The sequence below is a fragment of the Pelophylax lessonae genome (assembly GCF_965119305.1).
Source record: "Pelophylax lessonae genome assembly, chromosome: 2".
Taxonomy (NCBI): domain Eukaryota; kingdom Metazoa; phylum Chordata; class Amphibia; order Anura; family Ranidae; genus Pelophylax; species Pelophylax lessonae.
Genome location: NC_138769.1, coordinates 75,278,856 through 75,305,705, shown reverse-complemented (window position 1 = coordinate 75,305,705; position 26,850 = coordinate 75,278,856). Strand labels below are relative to the sequence as shown.

At 42.5% G+C, this 26,850-nt stretch overlaps 1 protein-coding gene across 1 annotated transcript in view; it reads left to right on the top strand.

The window, feature by feature from the left end:
• The window catches only part of LIPI (lipase I), a 69,862-nt gene that overhangs the window by 20,305 nt on the left and 22,707 nt on the right, over nucleotides 1-26,850 (top strand). Inside the window, exons 2-4 of the mRNA XM_082246556.1 lie at nucleotides 9,739-10,115; nucleotides 23,407-23,515; nucleotides 24,466-24,567. Coding sequence (XP_082102682.1) covers nucleotides 9,739-10,115; nucleotides 23,407-23,515; nucleotides 24,466-24,567 — 588 coding nt within the window. The remainder of the gene's footprint in view (nucleotides 1-9,738; nucleotides 10,116-23,406; nucleotides 23,516-24,465; nucleotides 24,568-26,850) is intronic.

The window sequence follows — 26,850 nt, the reverse complement described above, 5'->3', positions numbered from 1 at the left end:
CTGAGGAGCTACATTTCATTAAGGGAACCATGAATGCCAACATGTACTGTGACATACTGAAGCAGAGCATGATCCCCCTCCCTTCGGAGACTGGGCCGCAGGGCAGTATTCCAACATAACGACCCCAAACACACCTTCAAGGTGAACACTGCCTTGCTAAAGAAGCTGCGGGTAAAGGTGATGGACTGGCTAAGCATGTCTCCAGACCTAAACCCTATTGAGCATCTGTGGGGCATCCTCCAAACAGAAGGTGGAGGAGCAAAAGGTCTCTAACATCCACCAGCTCTGTGATGTCACCATGGAGGAGAGGAAGAGGACTCCAGTGGCAACCTGTGAAGCTCTGGTGAACTCCATGCCCAAGAGGGTTAAGGCAGTGCTGAAAAACATTGGTGGCAACGCAAAATATTGACACTTTGTGCCCAATTTGGACACTTTCAATTAGGGGTGTACTCACTTTTGTTGCCAGCAGTTTAGACATTAATGGCTGTGTGTTGAGTTATTTTGAGGGGACAGCAAATTTACACTGTTATACAAGCTGTACACTCACTACTTTATATTGTAGCAAATTGTCATTTCTTCAGTGTTGTCACATGAAAAGATATAATAAAATATTTACAAAATTGTGAGGGGTGTACTCACTTTTGCGAGATACTATAATATAAAAAGAACTTCCAAATGACCCAACTTAGTCCTAAATATCTCTAAGTGATTAGGATGTTTGAGGATCTTGCAAATGAATTTATTAAAAGATGATCTGGATAGGTCCAAAATCAGCATGCATCTGTAAACTAGAACACAAAATGCTTACTATAAAATTTAGGCATAATATGATTTATTACCAAAGCTTCAATCAAAATTCTGAGCATAAATAATATATCAAGTTAAATACCTGTAGGCATGGACATGAATTAACTGCACCAAAAAGGAAGTTCAGACAATTCTCTTGATGCCTTTTAAGTCCCGACCATTATGTTCACAAATTTGCAATTGTGCTTGACTAAATCTTATCTGCTGTAACCCCCCAACCCCTTGCAGTTTTTTTTGTTCTTCCTTTTTTATTACTATTATAATTTTTGTATTAGAATATATGTGTGTGTGTGTGTGTGTGTGTGTGTGTATATATATATATATATATATATATATATATATATATATATATATATATATATATATATATATATATATATATATATATATATATATAATTTATAATTCTTTTTCAAAACACTTTTTCTGCTAGGTAACTGACACCGGCAATGCTGCCCTCTGTACACACATGTCCCTGCATACTTGTACAGCAAAGTAGTGGGCACCAGATCACCACATATTTGTCCCCATTATTGCCATAGCTGCCATTAAAATTAGTTAATCCTTTCTAATTAAAAAAAAAAAAAGAAAAAAAAAAAAAAGGTCAGGCAGGTCTAAAGTGAGAGGCAGAGATTAATGCATGTGGAATTTAGTAGTAGGAGGCAAGTCGATTCTGCAGAATAAAGCAGTGGTCAGGCTCCACCATCTAAAGGTGTGGTTGCATTTTCTATCGGAGAGTAACTGTATTTTACAGCTTTAGCACATGCAAGAGGTGGGTGAGTGGCTGACAGTCTTCCTCCTCCTAGTTTCACAGCAGGCAGTTGTCAGCAACTGCTGTTAATGCACTCACTACTTCAGTCTCCTCTGCTAATCCCACAGCCAGTGGTTTGCATTTGCTGCTTATGTGCCCCCTTCCTTATCTTCTGCTCTAGCTCGATAGGCTATGAGGAATTTCCTGGTCATGCAGTCCCTGACTTAAGTAGAAAATCTGCCGAAAATTCCCGTCCGAGGTAAAATCGTACGATTTTCGGCTAGTGTGTACCCCACTTTCAGCAGCCGATGCCAACATTTTCAACGAAAAAAAATGGAGGGACAAACCCCAAAATCTTTATCGTCCATCCCCAGCACGACCAATTTTCGTTTTAATGTGTATGCAGTACGTCCGCGAAAAATCGGATATGAAAGACTGCGCATTATCTGAAGTTGCTGACAACCCGGAAGTCTAGGAACAAATGTCCCAAAAAAAAAAAAAAATCGGGCGAGAAATTTCGTGAACATTATGCACTGTCAACTAAAAACGGTTATGACCGCTGAGCATGAGAGAGAAAAATTGGAGGATATTTTGTCCGATTTTCGTCAAGTGTGTAGAAAGATGGCCTTGGTCATGCACAAGCAGGGCTGCTAAGGCAGTACAGCCAACCCTCCTTTACTGGGCCCGGGCTCGATAAGTTCAAAAGGGGGGCCCGGGCACCTGCTGAGTAGGAGGGCCAGCTGTACTGTCTTATCGCAGATGATGTTGTCAGCCATTCATACAAGCACATGGGGGCCATACAAACTGAGTACCATTTTGAGTTGCTGAATGGACCAGCCTGCTGCTTTTTTTTTTTTTTTTCTTAACTTTGATTTTCGGGGTGTCTTTGAATTCAGCCCTCTGTGTAGGTTCATAATTTTAATTTTTTTCGAACAATGTGGCATCCTTTCATTCTTAACACATTACCCAGTCCATATCCGTATAGATATCCAGCATGATGATATTTTTCACTATTGAGATCTGACTTGTTTTTAAAGTGTTCCTTTAATTTTTTAGCAGTGTAGTGTAACTGATCATTTTTACTTTAGTGTCGGTTTAGTGTTCCAGGGCAGGTTACCTGCAATATATTAGAGAGTGTTAGTTTAGAGTGTCAGGGCAGTTTTACTGTAGTATAGTAAGTGTGTTAGTGCACGCTTACTGCAGTATAATAAAGTGTGTGTGCACGTTTATGGTAGGATATTGAAGTACGTTAGTGCATGTTTACGGCTGGATATTGAAGTGCGTTAGTGCACGTTTATGGCAGTATATTGAAGTGCGTCAGTGCACGTACACTCCACTTCAGTGGAGTGTGTCTGTGTAGTGAGTACTCAAGTTAAAGTGCACCAACACCACTTTCAATTGGATTAAAGTGCATCCAAGTACACATTCCCCGTCTCTATTACATTTCGGTAATCAGACCCATCCTATTGGGTCTGGGAGGTCAACAAAGAAAGGCAGATGTTCCCATTGCATTGTGAGGGGGGCCAGCAGCTTCTGTGTCCACAGGCAAAGGTGGATGTGGTCTGTCCTCAGCCAATGGCACCATTTCCTCTGTTTTTATTGATGTTGTCCATGCTATAAAGCCACAGTATGCAGAGGAGGTGGTGGCCTAGCTTACTAAACCATCCTCATCCTCTATCACCCAAGCAGAGACTAGTGCACAGTCCACCGACACTGCCAGAGGAACTTATTCTGCCTTGTTGTCCGCAGCTACTTTTTCCATAGCCCCAGCCTCATGCGTGGAGGAGTCAGCTGAGGTTTTTGAACACTGCATCAGCCACTTGCTCCTTGACGATGCACAGGCATTACTTGATAATGATGCTGGCTTTGAGAATGAGGAAGGTAGGAACATGAGCTTACAGAGAGGGGAGAACACTGGTAAAGAATAATTTGGCAGTCGTGTTCCCCCAGCTGCAGCATATTGACTCCAGTGATGATGAGGGAGGATGGAGGGGATGATGATGATGAGGTCACTGATGAAACTTGAGTGCCGGATAAAACAGAGGAAGAAAGTGAGGTTGAAGCACAACCCCAACAAGACAGCCATAATGGAAGAGTAGAGAGCAGCCAACCTATTCCATCACATTGTGGAGCTGTTATCTCCCAGCCCACTTCTCACAGCTCAGCTGCCTGAGCTTTTTTGAGCACACGTGCAGCCGATCGCACTGTTGCAATTTGCAAACTTTGCCTCAAGCAGATCAAGCGTGGCAAAAATGCTAGCCATTTGGGTACCACATGCTTGACAAGGCATTTAACCTCTCACCACTCAGCCTGTTGGCAAGAGCACCTGAAAGCCACACAAAAGAGATAAAATTTAGCTCCTCACCTTTCAGGTCTACCCCCGCTATATCCTATGACCTCTCAGCATCCTCCACTGACAGGGATGATGGTATAGCTAAGGGTGTCACAGGTCCTTGCAGCTTGTCTACCAGCAGCAAACCACCAGCTGTAGACTATAGCAGGCACATCTTTCCGCCCCAGCTGCGGCAGCACAAAAAAAAAGCCACTGCCACCCACATGCCCTGCGTCTAAATTCAAGCTTGTCAAAGCTGCTGGCTTTACAACTGCTGCCTTTCCTTTTCCCCCATCTGTGAATTTGCAGAATGTGGTGTACCAAAACGGCAGGTTCCCAGTCACTATTTATTTTCACGTAAGGTCATTCCAGCTCTGTACTATCACATGGAAAGCAATGTTGTGTCATCATTGGGCAAGGTCCACATTACTGCTGACAAGTGGTCCAGCAAGCATGGTCAGGGACACTATATTTAGTTCACAGCATACTGAGTAAATCTGCTTGCAACTCAGAAGGAAGCTGGACAGGGCTCAGTGCTGCAGCTTGTTGTGCCGCTACGTCTCAATGCAGCTAGTGGTGATGCGAGATTTGTCAGCTCCTCCTCATCTGCTAATATGTCCTATGAACCACCAGTACCCCTGGGTGTTCAAGGGGCTATTCAATGAGTCAAGCTAAAAGATACCATGCAGGGCTTTAGCTGGTCTGTCTAGGAGGCAGGAGCCACAAGGGAGCAGAGATTCTTTCAGCTCTGCAGGTGGTTCATGCCATGCCAGCTGGAGCCAGGAATGGTGATGTACAATAATGGCATTAAAATCCTGTCTGTCCTTAGACAGGAAAAGTTGACTCATGGCATGCCTGGCACATGTCCTCAGTTTGTTGGTGCAGAATTTCCTAAACCAGTACCCAGGGTTGGAATATGTGCTAAAGCAGGCCTGAAGAGTCTGTAGCAATTTCAGGTGATCATACACAGCCAGTGCTCCGTTGGCTGAAATTCAGCGGGAATTCCACCTGCCCATAAACTGCCTGATTTGTGACATGCCCACCAGGTGGAACCCAACTTTGGCGATGCTGAAGCGCCTGCACATGCAGCAGAGGGCCGTCAATAAGTACCTATGTGAGTATAGCACAACAACAAGCTCAGGTCGGCTTGGCTTTTTTACTCATGCCTCTGGCTGCTGATAAAGGATGCATGCACTGTACGATCACTATTTGAGGAAGCAACAAGGGTTATGAGCCATGACAGTGCATGCATCACTAACGCAATCTCTGTTGTGTTTCTGCTGGCGCAGACTCTGCATGGCATTATGGACCGGTCACTTGTGGCCGAACAGTGGGAGGAAGAGGAGGACTTCCTTTCCCTGCTTTATGCAGACACCATTCTTGCAACTGCCACAGAACACACAGAGGAGGTATTGCCTCTCAAACCTCCGCAAACTTGTAGTGCATGGGATCCCTCAATCATAAATGTCTGCAAAAGGACTGAAGAATTTGTGGCATCAAGAAGAAGGATCACTTTTTGCAACCCTTCTTGACCACTGTTACAAGGGGAAAGTCTCAGAACTCATCCTGTTCTCACTGGGGGAGTAGAGGATAAAATATCTTGAGCATAACTTTTAAAGAGGAGTTTATGTAGTTCCTTTCCAGACTCTTTGTTACAGTCCCATGGAAAGGATAATTTTGAGGCTTCTGTTGGTCAAGAGAGGAGCGGTGAACGGGGCCGCTTCAGTGATGCATTTCAAAAAATTTTTTTTTTTAGTCTTCGGCACCCATGGCTGTCAGCTGCCACATCCCATTGGCAGCGTCTGCTTTATATGGTGGGAGATTATCTAGGGGTGAAAATAGACATGAAGAGTGATCCACTGGGTTACTGGTCATGAGAATAGACCACTGGCTAGACCTTGTCCAGTATGCAATTGGGCTGCCCTGCATCCAGGGTGCTTTCTGAACGGGCATTCAGTTCTTCCAGAGATTTTGTGCCAGGTAAAAGATGTGCGTCTGTCCACAGACTCCGTTGACCAGCTGACATTTCTCAAAATTAATCAGTCCTGGATTAGCAGCAGCTATCAAGCCCCTCATGCTGATGTTGCCACTTTAAATTTTTTTCTGTATCCGGAATCTCTGCAAGACTGTTTACTGTACACTTCCTAGCTTTGTGGGTGTTTGATTTTTATTTGGATGACATTTTTTGGCATAGGTTTCATGGGCTTAATTAACACCCAAGGATCAATTTTTCCACACCTGTTACTTTTATCCAAAAGCTGCAAAATAGACACCAGAATTTACGCCAAAAAAATCTCTAATCTTGTTCTAAGTGCACTAAATTGGGGTCTCCTAGTACTGACTGGCTCCCCAAGCCGTTGTTTGTTCTGAGATTGCAGGAAAAATCTAATCTTTTGCCTTTTTAGAAATGTAATTTTTGCTGCAGCAGGTTCTATACACAGTACAGATGTGCCGTGCCACTTTACAAACAGACTAAGGGGACCCCAAGGAACTTTATTTAAAGGAAGTTTTCATTTTTATTGTTTCACTTTAAGCATCAGTAAATCACTGCTAATTTTAAATTTGTTTTTTTAAAAACTTTTTTTTTTTTTTTTTCATAGATGCATGTACGCAGAGAAGTACCTGGACCCGCATACTCTTTGTATGCCCAATAACTTGCACAAAATGGGCAATTTCAATTTTTCCAGTTCAGGTCCTTTTAGACTTCAGTTTGTTATTTGTTGGTTCTGGCACGAACCAAACCAGGAGGTGTTCAGCTCATCTTTGTTGTAGACCTAAAAAATGGCCAAAGCTTGGATAGTCTGAGGCCATGTAAAAAGGGAGCCTAAAGTACCTGATTATATATTCTGTACAAAGGCTAAGCTAATTATCAGTTTTTCTACCACTGCTAAGCAGTTCAGTTCTGTGTTAACCCCTTGGAGCCGGTGCTTCCCTGTCCTTTAAGGGGTTTAGGATGCCGGGAGGCGGGCAAGGATCTTTTGATCATGTGACCGGTGTGATTAGCTGTCACGGCAGTCCCATAATTGGAAAGCTCCCGATCGCAAACGGTGATCAGGAGCTTTCCGTTAGCCACCAGGAGTGTGCAGGGCACGCACTCTCGGCACAGCTGTTTTTGCAACATTGCATGCAAAAATCCGGCTGCTCAGTGGCAAGGCCCACCTGCCGAGAGGCTGCATTTTTGCTTCCGGCTGGTGCCAAGAGGTTAAACTGGCCATACAGCACTAGTATTTTAAAATAATTTTAGTGTTTTGGTTTATTTGTTCCATTTTCAGTTAGTAAGGTTAAATTGACAATTGTTTTCGACCATAGTAATGAGACAAATTCAAGGAGCAGGATGGATTTTTTTTTTTTTTTTTAAACAGAATTCTAATAGTATACATTATGTGGATGTTCTAGGTGCAATAAAAACATGTTTAATACATCTGGGATGCCATTCAATTAGCAAGTCTCGATTAAATTTAAGGTCTTTCTAATCTAATTTGGTTGACTCTGGGATGGCTAAATTGAATGCTCTGACAAATAATTTTTCAGAATTTGGGTACAAAGATTTAAAAGAAATTCTACTGGTTTATGGTCATCGTTAGGCAATCGTACTCAGGAGCCAGCAATTTGTGAAATTCCCCATAGAAATCCATGAGACTTTTTGCAAATACTGACTGCATAAAGAGTGGCACATAAAGAAGCAATGCTGGACCTGGGCCATTGAATATTCACTTCAGTTATACAATCTTGCAAAAAGCAAATTGCTGTTCACCCAATCACCTGCAGATGCTTTTTACTGGATAAAAAAAAGTAAATGGTCACAATTTTTTTTTTTTTTTCTTTTTTTAGTTAATCTCAGGAAAATGATCTCATGTAGCAGTATCATGCAATTGTTGGACTGTTCTAAATGATACAAATAGTTACATTTTGGCAATTGGCAAAAATATACCTATTTTACGATACCCTGTCTGAAATAGACATTTAGGTGAAATTTCTGTGAGCTTGTCTGTCCTAGTCCAAGGATTTCTGTGGTCAGTAATAGTCTTGTAACCTACAATTACCAGGCCTGTGTACACAAGTCTTTATAAAAATTAGCAAAAATATGTTACAAATAAAGAGTCATTCTTTGAATGACATTCCATTTGTATAAATGTACATTTATTTTATGTGTCCTTTCTACAGCACAGTGTGTACCATTGTAAAAGCAACATTTGTTCTTATATGTCAATGTATGGCAGCTTGCCAGTACTTGGTATTGAAATATTGGTATGCAAAAATGAAGTTAGGCTTAAATAAATTACTTTTTGTTAAAAGAATCGTCTTCTGGCACAACAAAATATCCTTTTTCCCATTCTTACATTGACTTTGTTTTGATCATTGGCCCAGCACAGGCCGTTGGTGTGTGTTGAGAATCACAGTGGCGATGTGCCAGCCTCAATACATCGCACTGTTTCCTTTTTATGTCAGGGAACTCTTATTGAAATGTCACAAATGACATTCCAATACAGTTCTTTTCCCCATTAGAAAAACACATAAGGACTTTAGAAAGTCTTGGTCCTAGAACAGATGTTACTTACAGGGATGTTGAAACTATCAATGCTCCCTGCCGATATGACTGCTTGTGGAAGAGAATTCCACATCCTTACTGCTCTGACAGTAAAGAACCCCCTACGTACTTTTAAGGTTAAACCGTTTTTCCTCAAGTTTTAGTGAGTGGCCATGTGTCTTATTGTATTCCTTTTCTCTGAAAAGTTTGTTCCTTATGCTAGGGTCGCCAGTACAGTATTTGTACATTGATATCATATCCCCCCTCAATCGTCTCTTCTCCAGAGAGAATAAGTTCAGTGCTTGTAGTCTTTTTTTTATCTTCACATTTAAAGAGTAGGGAAACCTCTGTGCAGGAGCTTCCTGTAATAAAGACCAGTCAATGCTGCTCTCTTCCTTGTGCAGGGTGACTGGTCTGGTCTCTGCTACTCCTGTTATCTGCAGGCACCTTGTAGTGGGTGGAGCTGCTGGGCCCCTCCCACAGTTCTGTATTTACGGGCTATGTATCAATGCTACTTTTTTTTTCCAGGTAATATCCACAGTTTTAAATACATTTTGGTGCAAACAAAGTGGAGTTGAAACTCTCTTGTGCTTATTGAATATATTGCATAACATTTTTGTGTTGGAGTTCAGCTTAGCTAAGATATCACATGGTGTTAGAGAGCTAAGGGCTGTTATCTGCAAAAGAGAGGCTTAATTCCTAACGAGAGGCATGGCTCATAACTGGTTTTAACTAGAGTTTTTTTTTTTTTAACAAAAATATCTGTTAAAGCAGATCTTTGCCCAAAAGAGGATGTTGCACCCCACCCCCATCTTTTCCTATTGTATTGAGAATGCATTCCCCCTTCTTTTTTTTTTTTTTTTTGGGGGGTGGGAGCAGAAAATCTTACCACCTCCCTGCCCGCAACCTCTTGGGACACATCACTGGTCCCAGGAGGCTGTAAAACTATTCAGATAGAGCGGCCTGCGCATGTACAGTGAAAAAGCCACTAGGAATCAGTCAGCTCCCCACAGTAAACATGCCAGGAACACACAAAATGGCGTAGAGCTGGCTTGAGTGAGGAAAGCTCTGGATCCATGGACAGGTAAGTGTCCTTTTTATTAAAAGTCAGCAGCTATAGTATTTGTTGCTTCTAACTTTTTTAATTTTTTACAAACTGACTGAAGTTCCTCTTTAAGGAATGTTTTAAAGTCTGACCAATAGGGACAATCCAGAACGCTAGTCTTATGTGATGCCAGATCACCTCCAGACTGATAAATACCCAGTCAGTAAAATCTACACATACTATAACATTCTGAATCCGTTTCTTTTCCTTTTCAGATACAGAAGAAACATGCTATGAATTCACTGATCTCGGGTTACACGACTCTGTTGTGGGAACAGAACTGAAGGTCCAGTTGTTAATTTATACCAGGGAAAATCCAAACTGTGCCGGGGATCTGAACCAGGAGAATACAACTGCTTTTCAGTATCTTAACATAGCAAGAAAAACAATATTCATCACCCATGGCTATCGGCCTACTGGATCTCCTCCTGTGTGGCTGGATGAAATTGTCCAGAAATTGCTTGCTATTGATGACTTTAATGTCATCTTGGTTGACTGGAACCGAGGAGCCACGACTGTGATCTATCACAATGCTGCCGCAAAAACCAGGAAAGTGGCTGACCTATTGAAAGACTTCATCGACAAGATGTTGGTAAGAGCTCAAATAGTGCTATTGCCATGAGTCGCACCATTGGGGGGGGGGGGGGGGCGATGACAACTCTGCTTATGAGCCTGTCTATGAGTAGAAGTAGCTTTAGATCTAGCAAGGTAGCGGTAGCTTTTGGAAGTACTACAGGATTCACTGATATCTATGCAGTTTTGGCATCCCTTTCAGGTTGCTCTAAAATGGGTTAATTCAAGGTACTTGTATTAGAAACAAACAAACAATTAGACTATTAGGAATTATCTGACCCTCAAATGAATCAGTGAATATGAACAGGCCATGTTACCTCTGCTTTATTAATAAAGAACAGAAAAATTATCTATCATTCTACAGTCATTTATATTTCACATATGGTAAAAAAGTACATATGATTGTATGAGAGCGGCGCACATATCTGGATACCTTTTTACTTGGCATAGGGGAGAAGTATAATTTTCTCTATGGTATATGTAAACCTAATCAAATCACATCTATGTTGGAACGTGTTAAAGTAATTGTAAATGATCATCTTGTAAAACCAATTCTGTTTTACATTATAGATAATAAAAACATCATCTGAAAAATATTGAAGATCTCTAATAATTAGTATCTTTAGGTGTTTCCGGATGATTCGTATAGATAGCCAGACTGACTTAAAAACAAAGTGTGAATTTAAAGTCGCTCCCAGGTCGCCCCAAAGTAGTACAGGACCCTTTTTCTAAGTTGGAGCGACTTGTGTTGCTCCTATTAGAATGGGTCCTGTGCTAATCAATGGCGAGCGACCGAGCGCGACTTGTCAGGCTGACAAGTTGCCTGACAAGTCGCGCTAGTCTGAATGGGGTCTTATGGTCACACAGTTGGCATCATAAATATAATGTAAAAAGTATAACCGTTCAGTTCAATGTAGGTAAAAATATAAGAAAATAAAAGCTACTTATGAAAAATGTGTCAAGCTTGAAATCATGGCTGTACTGGCATGTGTGTCCTTCTACTCTAAGCAGCATGTTCAAGAAAGAAGCGGGAAATGACGTCTTTAGGTTTCCGAGAGCAAGCACCTGTTTAAGGTTGACAGAGTGTATGTAAAGTATTTGTGTTTGTATGTGTCTGTGTGATCTCTCCTAGTGTGTGTTCTCCTCCTCATAACTTCACAATTCTCAAAACCTTGTATGGCATACATAATTTCATACATCATTTCTGCTAATTTCAGCTATTTCTATACAAGAGGAGGTACTAAATTCATAAAGTCATATATGGACTTTGATTGGCAAGCCCAATGTCCTGTTATGTCATATAACTGTAGCACCCTACAGGGTAGGTGCTAGGTAAAAGTATAATGGGCCTTGGCTGCCTAACAGCAGGGCCATGATTTCAGCTGGACTTTCACGTTTCCCAGGTGTGTCTGCTGAGAGGTTGTCTCCCTCCCCAGATGATTCTCATTGGGCAGTGGAGGAAATCCAATCAGAGACACATTAAGGCCTGTATCTACCCCAGAAGGCAGATTCTGGCCCAGAAGATTCTTGGAGTGGCTATATGTTTGAGGGGAACGCATGACGCAGAGTCCCTGCAGGGAGAGTACGGCTGTCTCTCCTCCTGTTAGAAGGATCGGGTGTTCCGGGTGGCTGCCTGGGAATCCAGAGGATGCTGAGTTGAGCTGCAGGAGGGATTCGGTGTGCCAAGGACCAGTGGAGGAAGAGGGGTTCAGTTCCAGGAAAGCCTGCCAAGGTCGTGAGTACTGTGACCTGCCCCTAGGGGTCTGCCAAGTGTAGAGGGGACCACTCCAGAGAATGTTCTAGGGATCCAGGAGTCAGCTAGCTGTTAAAGGGGTACCTAGTCAGAGGACCCTGAAGTGTTAGAGGGGCGCCAGGAAGCGTTGGTCGGCATTCAGCTGGCTTTAAGACAGCGCCAACCGGCATTTTTGTACAGAGTCCCAGTTAACCTAGTTGAGCCAGAGGAGTATCCAACAAGATGCCTGTAAACATCAATGTAAGCATGGACACATAGAAGGGCGCTTAGAAGCAGTAAGAAGGAAGCCTTCACCCTTTAGGCCTCATGCACACAGGGCGTTAGAAAAAAACAAGCTGCAAAGCCACTACCAACATCAGGAAAAAGCAGTTGTAAAAACGTGCTAAAACTAGCTTTTTCTATTGGTGTTAATGTGCGTTTAGCAGTGTTTCTCTGCCTCTATTCAAAATCAATGGTTGCATATGAGAGCCGTCTTTAATCCGACTTTTAGCCTATTGATTTGAATAGAAGTTGCATCCAAGTCAGATCATGATGATCCGACTTGTGCTCTGAGGGTCTTGAAGAGGAACTCAAAGCTGAACTGGAAAAAAAAAACCCGGCTTGGGACCTTGAGTCTGGTATGGATCTTGAAAGGGAACCCCACACCAAAAAAAAAAAAAAAGTGTCTGCCCCCCCACCCCCCAAAATCCATACCAGACCCTTATCCATGCATGCTGCCCGGCAGCTCAGGAAAGGGGAGGGGACAAGCGAGCCCCCACCCCCAAAGCACCTTGTTCCCATGTTCATGAGGACATGGGCCTTTCCCGACAACCCTGGGCGGTGGTTGTGGGGGTCTGCGGGCAGGGGGCTTAACGGAATATTGAAGCCCCTTTTAACAAGGGGGCCCCCAGATCCTGCCCCCCCTATGTGAATGCATATGGAGTACATTGTACCGCTACCCATTCACCCCAAAAAAGGCAGTGTAGTGTAAATAATGAGAAAATGCTTTTGAGAAGTCCTTTTATTAAAAATCTCCCGCTGGTCTTTTCCCTCTGGTCTTTTCCCTCTGGTCTTCTCCCTCTGGTCTTCTCCCTCTGGTCTTCTCCCTCTGGTCTTCTCCCTCCGGTCTTCTGTGCCTCTGGTCTTCTCTGCCGCCAACCCCATCATCCTCCAATGCTGTCTCTCATGATTATGCCAGCTCAACTCTTTGCGGCTTCTTATATAGCCATGGGGCGTGGCCATCGGGTGACATCCCCCAGAGACCCCGCCCCTTGTATGACACATGAGGACACTACTCTGCCTGCCTTGAGGTGAATGGGTAAGGGTACAATGTACCCCATATTCAGTCACTTAGGGGCCAGGATCTGGGGACCCCCTGGTTAAAGGGGGCTTCCACATTCAGATAAGCCCCTGCCCACAGACCCCCACAACCACCGCCCAGGGTTGTCGGAAAGAGGCTTTGGTCCATATCAACATGGGGACAAGGTGATTTTGGGTGGGGGGGAGGGGGGCGCAGAGCCCCCCCTGCCCCAAAGCACCCACACCCCCCCCATGTTGAGGGAATGTGGCCTTGTCGAGGAGGGGGGGTGAGCTCGCTCGTCACCTCCCCTTTCCTGACCTGCTGGGCTGCATGCTCTGATAAGGGTCGGGTATGAATTTTGGGGGGACCCCATCTCATTTTTTTTTTTTTTTTCATTTTCATGTGGGGTTCCTTTTTAAGATCCATACCAGACTCAAAGGGCCTGGTATGGAACTTGGGGGGGGACCCCACTTACACCCTGGGTTTTTTTCCATTTTTGCGTGGAGTTCCCCTTCAAGATCCTCAGAGCACAAGTCGCACCACAAATCAGATCATCATGATCCAACTTCCATTCAAATCAATAGACTCTCATAGGGAACCATGGCGGAGCGCTTTTAAGCTGCAAAAACAAAAACGCCTGACGCTCCTAAAAGCGGCTGTAAAAACTCCGTGTGCATGAGGACTAAAGTTTTTTTTTTTTTTTTTTCTCTTCCCAATGTGCATGGGGCCTAATAGTTAACTCTGATCTGGCCACATGACCCAAAATAGAAAGGTGAAAAGAGATGATGAAATAGAACAGTACAGGCCTTGAAATTATATGAGTAAAGTTTCACAGCTGCGTAAATAAACCCTAAAGTATGATATAATAACCTGCAATAGCAACTTCGGTGGACAAACAAACAAGGATAATCAGTGTACATGCTCCAATACTGCATCTACATAAATGAAATGTCCGCTATAATCCATATGTCCTATGGAAAAAAAAGATGGATACTGTACAGCTAGCTTTCAATAATATAAGGTAGGAAAATAGAAAATTGTATCAAATACTTACCATAATTTTTCCTTTTAATGGCACCAATCCATGGCATCATACAAAACACATGCATGCTGCCATGTTGGTTCCAGGAAAGCATACTTACATTTTTAGATGGAGTGAGAGCGGGAGACTGTTAATTTTCATTGTTGTTGCTCTGGTGGTGTCACTTCACTGTCTACAGAGAAATATTCCCTTCACTTCCTGTCTGTTGAGACACAATAGGAAATAAATGAAAATCTCAAAGTGAGGAGAGTTTCCAACCTCCGACACTGGTCATTGGAATAACCATCCCCATTAGAAGAGATCCTTTATAATCCCGTTCTAGTGATAACTGTAAAGGCCAGTATGTCGAATTTCCCCAACTACTGCTCCCGATAACCATGATCCTGTGCCAAATAGTGAGGTTGAATCTTTCAAACGGGAACACAGACAGCAGTACAAACCTTAGAGAGGTTCTAACCCTTCCCTGTCCTATATAAAACTAGAGAAATAATTGCGCTAAAGTTATTAAAAAAATAAATGTCTTCTTCTCTGAGGCCTAGTCACTGCCTTATTCAATCTTTTTGGTGGGTCTAATACCTATTACCCCTGCTGCATGCACTGGTCCCTTCCATTAGCTTGTATGTCCTGTTGTGACAAACAGGCAGCTGGAACTAAACATAGCGTGCATTGGGGGAATAGGTAATCTATACATCAGGAAGTATAGAATGCATGCTGTGGTCTGGATAGAAGCAAAGTGGCTGTGTTTCAACACATGGGCCTGCCAGAAAGAAAGCTATAGAGCCTTTTCAGGGCCTTCTTTTAGTAAAAGTGTCCCTGTGGTGGCAGGGTCCATTTAGTAAGTTATGTGACCACTCCTCCTCCTCAGCTGTCTATAGTAGGCATGTGCACAGAGACAGCTAGCAGTTATTGAGGGGATATAATGTGGTTTTGTACATATATTTCTTTGTTTATTATCACCAGAACTCAAAAAATTAAATGCTAAAGGTATATGTTTTCAGAAGGATCAAAGGAAATATTTTATGTTTTTCTGACCAGACAATAGTTGGAGCTTTAGCCTTATTTTAACATGTTTTTCAGTTTCTTTGTTCCTGTTGTGTTAGGAATAAATAGTATAAAAACTGCTGTTTACAAGCTAAATGGCTAAAGCTGAGATTTACACAAACCGGTGACGGAGAAGTGTCTGTTGGGGGCTTCAATGAGACACAGGGTTCCTAATGAGGGAAGAGCTTTGATTTATGATTTACCTAACTCCTAGTGCTCTGGGGATTCTTTTACATTATTTACTTGTAAAAGAAATATAGTTTATTAATGGTAAAAGAAACCTTAAAACATCAGATAAAACAAGTGGATGGTTTAGGAAATAAGCGAATCTGTAATGTTTTCAGCCCTAACCATTTTCTAGACTGGGAAAGAGGATTAGTTATAGTTGGAGTACAATGACAGAGGTGCTGGGTGTCAAGGATGAGGTGGTCAAAGGTGCTGGGTGACACTAGAGTATAGTGATAGATATTGGGTGACACTGGGGGTGCAGTGACAGAGGTGTTAGTGACACTAGGGGTGCAGTGACAGAGGTGCTGAGGGACAAAGAGTACAGTGACATGGTGTTGGGTGACAAGATGAGGGGGTGCCATGACAGAGGTTGTATGAGGTGGGCAGTGACAAGGAAGTGGGGTGATATGGATGGGACAGTGGCAGAGGTCCTGGGTGACACAGGGGGTGCAATATTGTATCAATGTTAAAGTTCAGCAATAAACAACAAACTTAGAGGGAGGGCGCCCGACCAGGAATACTCACAGAAATACAGCAACAGTGTAGCAGAGCAGGTTTTGGATATGCCAACAGCATCTGTCTTGAGGGATGGAATGTGGCCTGGCCAGTCTGTGTCCAATAGGGGAGGTGTCCAGGAAGGATGGTGTGTCCCTATCCTTTCCCTGCTCATCTGGAACCTCTCCCTGCCACTGCTCAGATCAAATGTCAAGGGTGACCTATCCCTACAATACCCACACGCAAAATGTGCGCAAAACCTGGGAGCCAGGGCCTTTATTAGACTCTGCCAGTCACATGGGATGGCAGCATCCATTCGGATAGCTTCCCCAGTGACCCAGGAAACTATAGGAACCATGTTCCTCTTAACTTCCACCTCCAACTGCAATGCCGCTGCGGTCAAGCACTACCTACAGTGGACCTGCCTACAAGTACCTCTAGTTTTGTTCAATGGAAAGGGGGATAGGAAAAAATAAGGTACAAGAAGCACTTGTATGGTTTAACCAATAATTTCCTGCATTTTAGATTTTTGTGGCAAGTGTAACCAGGACCATGGGAGGGACGTGTCATTTACCTACATGTAGCACTGTCCCCATAGGGCTTGCTGTATTATGACTTGTTGGGCCTCCTCTGATTACCAGCAAACAGTCACTTGGGGTACAGTTCACACATTCATCCTTATGTAGCACCTGACTAGGAAGGTGCCAGGTAGAGAGTGTAGTTTTGTCTCTGTCTGCCTATCTGAGGAGCAGAAGGCAAAATCTGTTGTTCTCTGCTTAACAGAGAGCAGGATCTGTGAATCAGGTCTGCTTGGTGTGATTCATCTGGTCTTAGGGAGTGTCCCCAGCTGATCCAATGGGGAGGCACATAGGATGCTGGAGGAAACCTAACCAATGACACACAGGCTTTTGGTACTGCCCCAGGGATTGGCACAGACAGTTGGTCTCGGTGCATTATGGGGCAGGGTATAAAAAGCCACGGGCACATGAGGTAGAGGTCTTTTGCTGGGAAGCAAAGTCCCAGAAGGAGAGTAGGGACTGCCTCCTCTTCTACTGCAGTTGGAGATGGTCACAGGCAGCCTGCCTGGTGAGCCATTGGAGTAAGGCTGAACCCAGAGGTCCAGGAGAGCTGACTGGAGGAGTTGGGGCACTGTGAGACTCTGATAAAACAGTATCGTGAGTACAGAGGATCTTGCACAGGAAGGGGACCACTCCTGAGTGTAGAGTCAGTGGACGGGTGTCAGCTAGCACAGAGAAAGGGGGTAATGGGGGGGGGGTACCCTGAAGAGAAACACAAATAGGAACATTTACATCATCTTTATTCAAGTGGCAGGATAAAGTAGCGGCCTTGCCACATTCTCAAGTTAGAAGTCCTCTGAAGTATAAATAGTTAACAGTTGGAGTATCCCACTCATCCCTTCTCCTACCCCAATATAAATAAAACAACAAAAACAACAACCCCTAGACTGATCCAAGAACTTAAAGTATTAAGAGTTCTGCAAGCAGTTGCTACGGGTAACCCAGGGGAATCCAAAAGTGTTATTCTTCAGCAGTCCTCTAGGGAGCAGTGCTCCACTTGCTCCCAATAGTTTGTTGCTCAATAAACAGTCCAGGGGTGTTTGGTTTTTAGTATTTATTGTGGAACTTGGATAAGAGAAGGGAATAGTGGGATACTCCAACTGGAACTATGTACATTGGATAAGGACAACTCTCACTTGGCCTCACCAGGTTGCTTGTGGAAGCAGTCACATTGTTTAAACCATACTGTCACATATATGGAAAGAGTGAAGTCTCCTTGCTCTTTCTCCGGCAATAGACTTGGTAATCTACATTCTCTTTGGGACACTCTCTAGCATCCCCTTTACTGACACCCATCCACTGACTCTTCCAGCTGCAGAGGTGGCCCTCCTCAGGTCAGGCCCCTTGACACTGATCTGTACTCACTTTACTGCAGAATCCAATCCTTCTCCCCTCTCAGTAAGCTTCACAGGACCTCTGGGTTCAGTTCCTCTCTAGCTCTCCCTAGGCCCCCAGGTCGACTACCTGAGGCTGCATGGAACCCCCACAAAGTAGGCAGCGGCCCCCTCCCTCTGGGACTCCTCTATCCAGCCGAAAGACCCCGAGCATGTGTGCTCCATTCTTTTATACAGTATCCCAGCATGCACATAGGCACTTTGCTCTGTCAAATCACCAGGGTTGTATTAAACGCCTGTGCACTCATTTGTCAGCTTTCCTCCCACTGTCCAATATGCCTCCCTATTGGACCAATGTGAAACACTCTACAGACAGACTGAGTAGCACCTGAGCACATTGAGCAGACCTTACTAACAGATCCTTCTCTCTGATAGGCAGAGAACAATATAGATTTACCTGTGGTGAGCGCAGGATTCAAAACTATACTCTAGGAGGGTGCTACATACACATTTGTGTGCTAAAAGGTGTCACTCTTTATCATTTCAGAAGGTTGGAAAGTATACTTAGAGTGTGGTAAACAAAGCATCATATATTTATAGGAGTTGTTTATTTCATAACCTCGGAAATGTCTCCACTTTCGATTTAAAATAAGTATTGTAGATGTGAGTCATTTTCTTAGTACCGATGAAGAAGGAATGTGTTATGAGTCACAAACAAGTTATCTCAGTTCCACATTATTATATACAGCACAGTGTATAGAAAAGGCATGTGTCAGCTTATACTTCAAAAGGCCATAGAGAGCAACATCAGCCATTTACTGCATTCTGGAACTAAATCTAAATTCCTCACAGCCAGAGAGCACAGGAATTAGAAATCTCAGCATGTCCTGTTTAGTCAAGATAAAAAAAAGACCATGAAAAATATATATCTTGGAATAAACTATATATCTCCTGGTGACTGTACAAGAAGACCTCTCCCGAGCTGCTTTAGATAAATATTGAGTCATAGGGCAGCCATAATGTCAACACTATTGAATACATATAGCATGCCTGTATAATGTACCAGAAGCCACCGTCTAAAGGTTCACATGAGTAAGATCGTTTTTAGATAACAGAATTATGTTCCTAGAGAAAATGTTAAAGTATAACCATCATATTATACTGTAATAAACAAAAAAACATGATGACTTCTATGCTTTGTTTATTTCTATAATATATACCTATTTTACAAATAAATAATGCAGAGTGCACCCATGATGCAGGATTCTCAGAACAATATGGCATTTATAAAAAAAAAGAGTAGGAGTGGTTTTCTTTCAGACTCTCTGATTGAAAGATATGTCTGAGCAGCCAGGGAGGAGGATGAGTCCATGCTCATATTTATTTAGGTGTGTGTGTGATATATTTATTTTTAAATATGATATAAATATTTATTTAGGTGTGTGTAAGTGTGTACATTTCAGCTTGAGCTATTTTGATTAGTAAAAAATAAATTTTTCTGCCGAGAAACTAACAATGGATAGTTAAACATGTGAAAACATGCGTAGAACTCCACCTGTTGGCCTTCAACAAAGAGATAGTATGTCACGTACCTGTATGAGGAGCCACAGGTGTCAAGAGTGGCCTCTCACACAATTTTTATCTGGGCACCCCTGAAACTTAGGACAGCGTCTGCACAGGGCAATGGAAGTGTACAGGTGTCAGGAAGCTGCAACTGAAGATTGGAAAATTGGGAGCACTGGTGTCAGACTAGCAGAAGCACAGCAGATAGGGCAACCAGAATACACCAAGTTCAGCTATAAGTGAAGTCTGGTAAAAAGCCAAGTCAGCCAGGAAATAAGCATAAATTGGCAATATGCATGCAGCAAGGTAGGGAGTTGGCAAAATCATAGTCAAAAGTCTAGACCAAAGTCAGTAACCGAGATGATCATCAAACCTAGGCAGACCAGGAAAATTGAGAAGCCAGTCAGACAAAAGTCAGTTCAATAATAGTTAATGTGATTGTCAGGGTTAGTTGATATGTTATTAAAATAACAAACCTGTTATACTTCTCTGCTTTGTGCAATGGTTTTGCATAGAGCAGCCCCGATCTTACTCTTGAGTCCCCCGCCCATGCTCCTGCTCCACCCCCAAGCCCCCCCAAGCCAAGTGTTCTTACGTTCTCGCTCCTGAGCCCTGCTCTGTGTATCCATAAGATACAGAGTGGGGCTCAGCCCTGCCCACCCTCCCTTGTCACTGGCTCTGATCGACAGCAGGGGGAGACAATGAGGAGCGAGAGAGCTGAGACAGCCTCGGCTTTCATGCACATCCCTGAATGGAGATCAGGCTCAGGTACGTATTTGGGAGGGGGGGGGGGAAACTACAAGAGGGAGTTGCATGCAAAAGGTTTTTTACCCTACTACATAGAATGCAGTAAGGTAAAAAAAAAACTTTTGGTTCAGGATCAGGAATGGCAGAGATTATTCAGCAATGATCCTGTGTAAAACTTTGGTTTAAATCGCCCACTAGTCAGCAGTAACTGTGGTAACATGTCTATACGTTACACAAAATTTCTGCACACGTTTTTTACACTTCATGCATAGAATGCACCTTTTAAAACCACTTTAAGTACAGTACGTGTTTCAATTTTGTGCTGAACAGTTGGGTGGAGTTCTGAAGTGTGAATGTGGATGACTCATTTCTCCTCCCTGACCATTCTGAGTGGGACAATTGTCAATAAAGGTGCATGAATTCCATTCCTTAACTACCTCAATACTGGGCACTTAAACCCCCTTCCTTCCCAGACCAATTTTCAGCTTTTAGCGCTGTTGCAATTTGAATGACAATTGCGCGGTCATGCAACGCTGTACCTAAACCAAATTTGTGTCATTTTTTCCCCACAAATAGAGCTTTCTTTTGGTGGTATTTGATCACCGTCAGGTTTTTTCTTTTTTGGTGCACAAATAAAAAAAGACTGAAAAGTTTGAAAAAAAAAAAAAAAGTTTTTTTGTTTAGGTTATAAAATTTTGTAAATAGATATGTTTTTTCCTGCACTGATGACGCCGCACTGACAGGCACTGATGAGGAGACACTGATGGGGTGGCACTGATGGGCACTGATAGGTAGCACTGATATGCAGCACTGATGGGCACTAATATGTGGCACTGATAGATAGCACTGATATGCAGCATTGGTGGGCACTGATAGGCAGCGCTGATGGGCACTGATAGGCAGCGCTGATGGGCACTGATTGGCGGCGCTGTTGGGCGGCAATGATCGGCACTGATCGGCAGTGATGGGTGGCACTGATCGGCACTGATGGGGGGGCACTGATGGGCACTGATAGGCAGCACTGGTGGGCAATAATGGGCACTGGTGGGCGGCACTGATAGATGGCAATAACGGCACTGGTGGGCAGCACTGATAGATGGCATTGGTGGGCAACACTGATAGGGAGGGCATTGGGGGACTCTCTGAGCCCTGCTTGCCATCCCTGGTGGCCATGGTGGGCATCCCTGGTGGTCATGGGTGGGCATCCCTGGTGGCTTAGTGGCACCCCCCCCCCCCCAGGGCTGCACTGGTAATCAATGTTCTGATTACCAGCACAGACCCCCCCCTGTGATCAGTGAGTAATTAGAAATACTCACTGATCATCCCCGCAGCAGCACCGATCATCCCTCTTCTCCTCACTGACAGGATCTGTCAGGAGGAGAAGAGATCGAAGCCGTTACAACGGCTCTATTTACATTACATGATGGCTGTGATTGGACACAGCCGTCATGTGATCAGGAGGGCCAATCACAGGGCCCTCCTGCCGAATGATGTTGCTCTGTGTCCGAGGGACACAGGCACATCGAGATCGCGCCGCTGCGCGTGCCCGCGGCGGCGAGATCTCTCTCCTTCTGAAGGACGTTCTGGAACGTCCATTCAGAAGGACGAGACTCCTGCCCGGCCGTATATCTACAATGGCCCGGGTGGGAGGTGGTTAAAGTGGTATTCAAAATATGCAATGGGTTATACTGCAGCTTACCAATCCTTAGATGTGGTGGCTGCATTAATTTTTTCAAAGGATATAGTGTACAAGAGTCACACTTTTCTCAATAATGGTAGTTCATTACCTTTCCTTGAGAAATATTTGGCAAATATAGTGCTCTTGGTACTTCCTTGCACACCCGCGAAGGCCACCCAATAGACATATGGAGCCTGTGGAGCTAGCTGTGAAGTTCAGAATTCAAATTTCCAGGTTAACGTGACAAGACCACCCATTGTTCTTCATGATATATAGATGAGCCCAAAGTAAAGTTTAACAAGCATGAAACATTCATAAAGGGTAACTACACATTCGTGGGGAAAACACAATATAGCGTATACAATTGTGACACAAGTCATATTGTAATTGAATGTTATTAAAAATGATCTTTCCTTTTCAATCTGCAGCCGCTGCAATTTTCTGAAAATGCAATTCAATATGGCTACCTGAAGCTGTTCTGTACACAGAATGTATACCAACCACACCCCAGAAACATAATTTCCTGCTTGTGTGATTGGCTCACCAATTTACCAGAAGTCTGCCTAAGATACAAGTCAGATTTCTGGCATCCCCTGCAACAAACATTTCATTTTTGGTGAGAGACTCCCAATAGGAACACAAGGGATGCAGGCCCAGCAGCTTTCCTCATTAGAGCCCTGCAGCTGCCACAGCTGACAGATAATTATGAAACCCCTCCCATTTGACCCACTTAGCACAGAGGAACAAACCGCGATTTCTTCAGAGTAACAAAAAGTAGTAATCTGCAACAAAGTTTGTTAAAATCCTTGTAATGTACATGGATCACCCAGAGGGGAATGTTTTTTTTTTTTTTTTCCTCAACAAAAGTGGAGTTACGCTTTAACAGTCTATAGGGGTCACCTTGGTGATGATGGGCATATGGAATCAAAGCTGATCATTCGAAGTAGCTCTGTCAGTGTTAAATGATTGTCTCCTCATTATAAACTGATACATCTGGAAGAGAGCTTGTTCTTTTTAAAAACAGACTTGCTGGCTGGATCACCATATGAAAATAGAAGAAAGTAAGCCTTAAAAGAAAACTAATTCAGCCGTCACATCTAAGAATTGGTAATATATAATAATAAAAATAATAATAATAATTGTTTTCAATAGAGGGTTTAATACAGCTTTAATACAGCTTTAATTATGTGACAGATTGCTGTTGATTCTGACACAATCTTGTGAATAGTCCATAACACGTGCAACAAAAGTGCAACGACACTCAGACATCAGCAGACTGGTTGCAGACATTCGCTAAACAGGAAGTGGCGTGGCACTTGGAAGCATTCAGCTGCCTATATGGACTATGAGCTGTGATTGATTTGATCACATTTTCATGGTGTGACATTTGGAAATAGAACACAACTGTCCCCCTCCATGTCCTGTATGTATCTTCACTTCTAAGGGAAACTGTTTTTTTTTACATCAGCAAAACCCCTTAGTTTAGCAGTAGTGTTTTTTTCCTGAAGGCAACTAGTTGATGATGATGATTGATGATGATGATAATTAATATTCTATTTTTTTTTTTTCCAGGACCAAGGAGGATCTTTAGATCTAATCTATATGATAGGTGTCAGCCTCGGTGCACACATTTCTGGATATGTTGGAAAAATGTACAATGGTTCCATCAACCGTATCACTGGTAATCATTATTTATTTTATTTGTCTTAATGCACTCTTCAACTTTTGTTTTTCGTGAAGTGATGAATGTAATAGCGTTGAACAAATTCATATAGAATTTAGGATCCTGTTCGTAAAGGAATTGTAACATTTGGGTTACACTGTTAATTATGCTGGTTCCTTGATTAAACCTTCTGATGTGTTGCTTGGGAAACAATTTGGGGACGTAACACAAGGTAAAAAAAAAAGGATTTTTCTCCGTAGTGGTTACAGATGCCAATAGCTGGACATCAGACCGAATGCTGTCTGTTCAACCTCCAGTCCCCTAGTCAGTGGTATATTCTGGCAAAATCCTTCCAAGGGCACTTAAAAGGGTGGCGCAGTAGTTCTCAGCAGCACTAGGGTTGCAAGTTCAAATCCCAACCATAGCACCACCTGCATGGAGTTTGCATGTTCTCCCTGTGCCCACATGGCTTTCCTCCCTCTTATTCAAAGAATGAATGTGAGTTAGGAACTTTAGATTGTAAGCACCTTAAGAGTCGGTTCACACCAGGGCGACTCAAAGTCGCCCCGACTTTGAATTCACCCGTGCAGCACGACTTCATTGCGGCTTGCAAACGACTTCTCATAATAGAAGTCAATGCAAGTCGCTCCGACTTCTCCCAGAAGTAGTGCAGGAACCTTTTTCTAAGTCGGAGCGACTTCGCTCTGATTAGAATGGTTCCATTGCACAGAATGGAGTGCTAGTTGTCAGGCGACCAAGTCGCCTGACAAGTCGGAGTAGTGTGAACCAGGTCTTAGGGTTGTAAATTGATGGTTCTATATAAGCATAAATAAATAAAGCAATTGATTTGTGTTTAATATATTATATTTTGGATTGATCTGTAGAGAATCTTGCTTCATATGGATTAGGAATAGGTGTAAGTGTCCTTATGTCAGTATTTTTTTTTTTTTTCTTGTATCATTTCCTAGGCCTGGATCCAGCTGGTCCATTATTCAATGGGAAACCCCCCGAAGACAGATTACACCATACCGATGCTCAGTTTGTGGATGTTGTTCACTCAGATACTGATGGTATGTGTGTTTTTAAGCATTGCCATTTACAAGGAATTATTAACAAGCAAATTTAAAGGGTTTTTAGTACATATTGAAAAAATTAACAACAGTTTCTTATTTCTTTTGGATGCTCCATTGTTGAGATCTGTGCTTGAAGGGGATTCTACACTCTAAGTTTTAATTTTATTTTAACAGAAGGGTCTTGAAACATGGCAAGGTGGGCAGGAAAACCCAAAACTTATAGGTCTGGAAGGAATATAGACAGGAATTACTGTAAAGAGTTCTCATTGTTGGAGAATCCAAGACACATAAGTGACCAGAGGCTAACTCAATTCACTAGGCTCCATGTATGACTAAAAATGAATTTTGGGTGGACTGATGGTTTTGAAAATGGTTTTACACTCTAAAGAAATATATATATATATATATATATATATATATATATATATATATATATATAAAGTTTAATTTTGGATTCATTTTACCAAAGCTTGAGTATTTTCCATATATATATATATATATATATATATATATATATATATATATATATATATATATATATATATATATATATATATATATATATATATATTTTTTTTTTATGTTGCCAAAATATCTATTCCATGAACTAACTTGCAATTTAGCATCATTGTATTTTATTTGTGCTTGGTACTGATCTGCTAAGTGAAATATATTAAAAATAAATGGACAATTTATTCCTCCATTTAGGTAGCAGAGAAGGAAGACAACGCAGCCTTATAGAATGATCTTTAAAAAGTTGGTTTGCATCTTTGGACGGTTTCTGAAGCTTCAGACTCCGTAATTGAAAAATTAGTTATGGCTTTGCAGGCAGTATATCAGGATTTTATTTTCTGTTCTCCGGCGCGATTATCTGAAGGCAAAGATATATTAGCCGTGATTTCCTAAAGGAAAGATAAGAGAGAAAAGTCTTTTAACAATTTCAGAGAATGGAAATCGACGAGACAGCTGTAATTTAATTTATTGATGATGTTCACATAAAATGTTTTATGCTATTCAGAGCCGTATCTGCTCCTGCCTTGCTCATCCATAGCCTTGATCTTTCAGTTTAAATATTTAATAGCATATACTGCTTATTTATAAGTGTTTTTTATCCTTCTTTTAAATTTCTGTTAATGTTTAAAACAATGGAAAGAATCATGTCAGGAAAAGAGCCGCAATAATGTCTGTTCAGATAAATTCTTTTTCCAAATCTAAAGTGAGACAATAGAATGTAAGCAGGTCTTGTAGACTGTATAAGATAACATTAGGACCCAAAGACAGGCTACCTGCAATTCCTCACATGAGGTCCCTATGCATAGAATTGGAGGGATGAGACCGGGTTTTGTAGACCCAAAATGTTACAACTGCAGTGATTTTCTTTTTTTATTCTCTCTTGTTTAAAACCATATAAATAAAGCATACAGGAGCGGAGACTATTTGTGCATTCATGCTTTTTGCTGTGCCATATGTCAGTTACTATTTTGACTATTTAAAGTATATGTAAGCCCTCACCTTGTAAAATAACCCATTCGGTTTAAAATAGAAATGAAAGGCAATATATAAATCATTGTAAATAGCTCTTTCTCCCCCTTTTTCTTTTTTTTTTTTTTCAAAAGTTCATTGTTTATCAGGTGCATAAGGAGCTCAAAAAGCTGGGGAGGAGAAACAGCAGCACACTGAAGGGGTGTCAAGACAAGTCTAATCATTGGAGAGCCGGCGAAGTTCCCAGCAGAGCTAGAAAACTGACCATGCTGTGCGCTCATGCTTAGTGTGGTCAGTTTTTGAGAGGAAAGCAGAGGGACTGGCAGGGACACCAGGGATTTTACACAAAGGAAGAAATACAAAGAGAACAGGATGCTTTTTCATCCTGGGACAGGAAGTTAAGGGGAATTTCTCCAATGGGACAAAGATGACAAAAACTGACGGAGGTTATCAAAAATGGAAAAAAAATGCCTAGTTCAACTCTAAAGAGGAGCTTTAGTCAGGTTTCCAAAAACTAAGCAGCTACAAAATTTGTATCTGCTGACTTTTACTAAACAGACCCTTACCTGTCCAGGGATCCAGCACTGTCCTCGCCAGGTCTGGTTCTTCCCTGTTCTTAAGATCCCTGGCCTTCATGTTAAGTGTGGGAATCCAGCTGTAGCTCTTTTCGGCTTTACAGCCGGTTCTTCACTGTGCATGCATGAGCTGCACAGCACAATCAGAATGGTCCCGCCAACTCTTGGGACCTTTGACATGTCCCAGGGGGTTGCTGTGCAGGAGAAATGGGTTGCCAAACTT